The sequence below is a fragment of the Danio aesculapii genome, unplaced genomic scaffold, assembly GCF_903798145.1.
Source record: "Danio aesculapii unplaced genomic scaffold, fDanAes4.1, whole genome shotgun sequence".
Lineage (NCBI taxonomy): Eukaryota > Metazoa > Chordata > Actinopteri > Cypriniformes > Danionidae > Danio > Danio aesculapii.
The window spans coordinates 35,001-40,000 of NW_026613756.1; the positions used below are offsets into that span (position 1 = coordinate 35,001).

The 5,000-nt window shown below is 47.1% G+C and overlaps 1 protein-coding gene across 1 annotated transcript; it reads right to left on the minus strand.

The window, feature by feature from the left end:
- Positions 1–1,106: 1,106 nt before the first annotated feature.
- Positions 1,107–4,374, minus strand: LOC130220284 (receptor activity-modifying protein 3-like). The gene is made up of 3 exons (XM_056452656.1): positions 4,295–4,374; positions 3,744–3,891; positions 1,107–3,378 (listed from the first exon to the last, which is right to left on the minus strand). The coding sequence occupies exons 1-3, from the start codon at positions 4,311–4,313 to the stop codon at positions 3,123–3,125; spliced, it is 423 nt and encodes a 140-aa protein (XP_056308631.1). The 5' UTR covers positions 4,314–4,374; the 3' UTR covers positions 1,107–3,122.
- Between the last annotated feature and the right edge of the window lie 626 nt (positions 4,375–5,000).

Here is a 5,000-nt window from a genome sequence, read left to right on the forward strand (position 1 = left end):
TGAACTGCATGTGTGTATTTGGAGTCGTGTTTTGGACTGAGGAACTGGAGTGTGTAGATGTGAGCTGTGTTGTGTTGAGGATGTATGGGTTATTTTGGTAAATGCATTATGTTTGAGGCTGATCTGCTCCATATACTGCTCAACACTGAGGGGTCCGAACTCCTGAGAAGGTCTACATATCTTCAATATTTCCCAAACCATGTTAACCAGAGGAAGGGCATTCCCACAGGATTTCCTACAATATTTGTTCATCTAGAGAGTGGTGTTTCCTTTAGTTTGGCTGGAACTGAAGCAGATGACATGATCAGAACTCCTCCTATGATGAAGTCCTCCGTTGTCTGCTGTGTGGACAGAGCTGTGTGTACTGTGGTGTGTCCAGAGTCATACTGGGGTGCTATAAACACATCAAGTGTCTTCTTTAATATTTCCTGATGTTAAAATAGGATCCAAATCCTGGTGAATTTGAGCTTGACTGCAGCGTGATGATGGAGTGAGGATCCTCCACCTGCTGAAGTATCGACAGGTGACATGTGTCCATAATAACATGTACACACACACACACACACACACTGCACAGAACATCGTTTACACATTAACGGAGATTATTAAAATATCTGTTCAGCTCTCGGTGCTCTTACGATTAAAACATGTTTAAAACAGAGCATGTTAGAAAACTGCTGTAATTCATAACCGCTATAATCACCACGGCTGCATGGTGTCAGTAAACACTTGTGTGTGTGTGTGTGTGTGTGTGTATATGTGTGTGTGTGTGTGTGTGTGTGTGTGTGTGTGTGTGTGTGTGTGTGTGTGTGTGTGTGTGTGTGTGTGTGTGTATGTGTGTGTGTGCGCGCATGCGTGTGTGTATATATGTGTGTGTGTGTGTGTGTGTGTGTGTGTGTGTGTGTGTGTGTGTGTGTGTGTGTGTGCTGCAAACATCATTTGTGTGAGACATTTCAGAAAGGCTTGAGTTAACTCCAGCACAAATACATCACATAAGCTGACCTGGTACTCTTGCCTCATGAGGAGGCCCACACAGAATCTTTAAGCCCATCATTGAGTCTGTTCATTTAATGGAGTAAATGTGTGTGCATGTATTCATTCATTCATTTCTCATTCAGCTTACTCCCTTTATTAATCAGGGGTCACCACAGCAGAATGAACCGCCAGCTTATCCACCATATGTTTTAGACAGAAGATGCCCTTCCAGCTGCAACCCATCATTGGGAAACACCCATACACACTCACACACACACACACACACACACACACACACACTCATACATTATAGCCAGTTTAGTTGATCAGTTCCCCTATAGCGCATGTGTTTGGACTGTGGGGGAAACCGGAGCACCCGGAGGAAACCCACACCAACACGGGGAGAACATGCAAACTCCACACAGAAACACCAACTGACCCAGCCGAGACTCGAACCAGAGACCTTCTTGCAGATTGTGCTACCCACTGCGCCACTGTGATGCCCCAATTTCTATTTCTTCAGTTTGTAAACTAATTTCAGAGATAATGTAGGCTAATATGAGTGTTGGTATGCTTTATTTACAGGAGTGTGTGCTGTAATGTGTTCAGTCTTTCAGTACAGATCTTATATGTCAGACTCGCTTTGCCTAATAAGTGGCTCTAGATGGATTTACATTGTAAACATTAAAAGTTAATAAGCTGTTATTTGTTATTTCATAAATTAAGTTTGCAGTTATGAAACTCCTGAAATAATATCACAGAGATCCACTGATTATTTATTACCAAATTCTCCACAGAAAGCGTAAAAGATATCCGCAGAGTCAGTCTGGGCCTGCTCATGAGCTGTAGTTCAGCCTTATCTGTGTCTGTCTTTCACTGACTGCTGTTTATCTGATGTAACGCATGATGAGAAGCACACACACACACGCACGCGCACACACACACACACACACACACGCACACACACACACACACACACACACACACACACGCGGTGGGCGGGGAGAAGCAGCTCATTTGCATTTAAAGCCACAGGCTTTATAAACAGCTACAGTGAACTCAGACAGCAGAGTGAGCAGATTCTGGAGGCGATAACAGATGAGCTGAAACTTTACAGACCCCTTCTGCAGACACCAAACACTCATCTGAGCTCTAGTACAGGGGTAAAACAGGAGCCTTTTAAACATTACTAAAGTAAAAACTTGACTTGTGTCCTGTTTCTAGAGCAAATATCTGAAGCTCTTTAATGCAGAAGCTTCTTCTAGACCAGAATAGAATACAGTGCTGTGTTCAGAAATATAATGAAGAGAGTTTCTGATTAAAACAAGCAGAATCATCTTATCAGCAGGATTAATTTACTAAAGCAATCTGAAAGTGAGGGCTCAGATGTGTGGAGATGTAAGAGTTTTCAGATATCTGGACTGGAAACACTAAACTCTCAGTGAGAAGAGCGCTATAGCAGTGAGAGGTGTGTAAGACTGTGTGTTCTCTCTGTTCAATATTGAATAATGTGGAATACTGTAAATGAAGTGTGTGAATCCAGATACACACACACACACACACACACAAACACACACACACACACACACACACTCAAGCCTCATTCACACTACGAGCAACTCGCAGCAGCAAAGAGACAAGCGACTGTTCATTTCAGTGTAGAGCGAGTGACCTCCACCGTCCTCCGTCTGCGTGAGCGTCAGCGGCTGTCGGTGAGCAGGTGGGCGTGTCGAGCGAGGTTAAGAACGCTTCAGATTTATGCAAATGAAGAGCGAGTTTCTTAGCCAATAGGAGCAGCAGTAGAGCTCAGGTGATCCTCTCTTAGCTCCTGCAGAGGCCGGCTGTGTTCTCCTGCTGCAGCAGATGCAGCTACAGTCACCGCTAGTGTGAATGAGGCATCAGCCCAGCGCTCCTCCTGCACCTCCTTTGATGAAAGCGTTAAATATTGAGTGTGTGTGTGTGTGTGTGTGTGTGTGTGTGTGTGTGTGTGTATATGAGTGTGTGTGGGCTCCCTGGGCGCAGCTGGAGATCGGGTCAGGCCAGTACATCGCTGCGTTTGCTGCACCAGCACCACCATGGCCAGTGTCAGGCTGAGTGTGTGTGTGTATGAGTGTGTGTGGGCTCCCCGGGTGCAGCTGGAGATCGGGTCAGGCCAGTATATCGCTGCGTTTGCTGCACCACACCACCAGCGCCACCATGGCCAGCGTCAGGCCCACGGGCAGCAGGATCAGCAGTGCCAGCGTGCCCTCGGGCGGGTCCAGCAGCTCCACCCGCTCCACCCTACAGCTGGAGAAGAGCAGCCGGTGCTGGCGGAGGATGAAGCGCTCCACCCACGGGTTCGGCCAGAAGCAGCCCACACGCTCCGAGTTCAGCTCCGTGCAGAGGGAGAAGCTGTGGTACTGCCTGAGGAGCGGAAACACACACACACACACACACACACACACCACCTGCGTTATCATCAGTGTTACTGTCATCATCCTCATCATCTTCATCATCATCAGTGTCACTGGAGGTTCTGGAGAAACACCTGATGTGTGAAGGAGAGAGACGCTCATCTCTGTGTGTGATGACACCGCTCAAACGGTTAAACACTGACAAACACACGTCTACACACACACACACACACTCATGCTGGATGTGTGTGAGGGAATGTGTCTGTGTGAGTGAGTGATTTTGTGTGAGTGATTTTGTGCGTGTGTGTGTGTGCGCGTGTGTGTGTGTGTGTGTGTGTGTGCGTGTGTGTGTGTGTGTGTGTGTGTGTGAGTGACCTGATGAAGTGTGTGAGGTTGCATCTGTGTTCCGGGTGGATGGAGCTGATGTCGGTTCTGAACGTGTCCCCGCAGCGCTCCATCTCCAGCAGCAGCACAGACTCATTACACTGCAGAGCCGGCGGAGGGACGGACAGCTCCACCGCACCTGCACACACACACACACACCGTCAGGCCCGGCTCAATGATTGAGACACACACACTGTAAGCCACAAAGATATATGATGAAACAAAGATAGACACACACACACACACACACACACACACACACGGTCAGTCTGGGGCAAAGGGGCATGACTGAGACACACATAAACACACACACACTCATGAACACACACATTTCAACTTGAATCCAAGAGACAAACACTGAGACACAACTAAGACATGATTGAGACACACACACACACACATTAGCTTAACACAGACATGATTAAGACACACAAACAGAAAGACACAACTGAGACATGATTGAGACACACACATACATGTTGAGACATGTGTGTATGTGTTGTGTGTGTGTGTGTGTGTGTGTTTGAGATATGAGTGGTCACCTGATAACCCTCTGTTCATCAGAGTCTTCAATGCTGAAACAACAAACACACTTATGTTAATAACACACACACACACGCACACACACACACACACACACACACCATCTATTTCATCAATCTTGTGTTGATCTGGAGAGTGACAGGAAAACATCTCTCTGCGCTCCTCATGCAGTGTTCAGAGTGCGTGTGTGTGTGTGTGTGTGTGTGTGTGTGTGTGTGTGTGTGTGTGTGTGTGTGTGTATTGCAGCAGCACACTGATCTGAGGTCTGTCAGCACTCTCAGAGGAGTATACACCACAGCAGACCACAATCTGAACAGATGAGCTCAGTCTGCGCGCACACACACACACACACATGCACACACACACATACACACACACACTCAAATTCATAATGTCCCTGCAGAGTGTACAATCCTGCATCTACATCAGATATTACACACACACACAAAGGAACTCTTCGCGTCTGCGTGTGTGTGCGTGTGTGTGTGTGTGTGTGCAGTCCATCACTCCAGTGTGTTTGTGCTATATTTAGGAGTTTCCTGCATGCGGACGCAGATGCAGAGCTGATGATGATGATGATGAAGATGAAGATCAAAGACACACGAGCTGAGATTCCCCTTCAGGAGCTGCTGATCCTCTGAGAGACACTCAAACACACACACACACACACACACTCGCATCATGCACACACACATATGCCTTCAC

Coding starts and splice junctions, on each gene's coding strand:
- LOC130220284 (XM_056452656.1), bottom strand. Junction 3,379..3,743: donor AACCTCACACACTTCATCAG/GTCACTCACACA, acceptor TCCGCTCCTCAG/GCAGTACCACAGCTTCTCCC.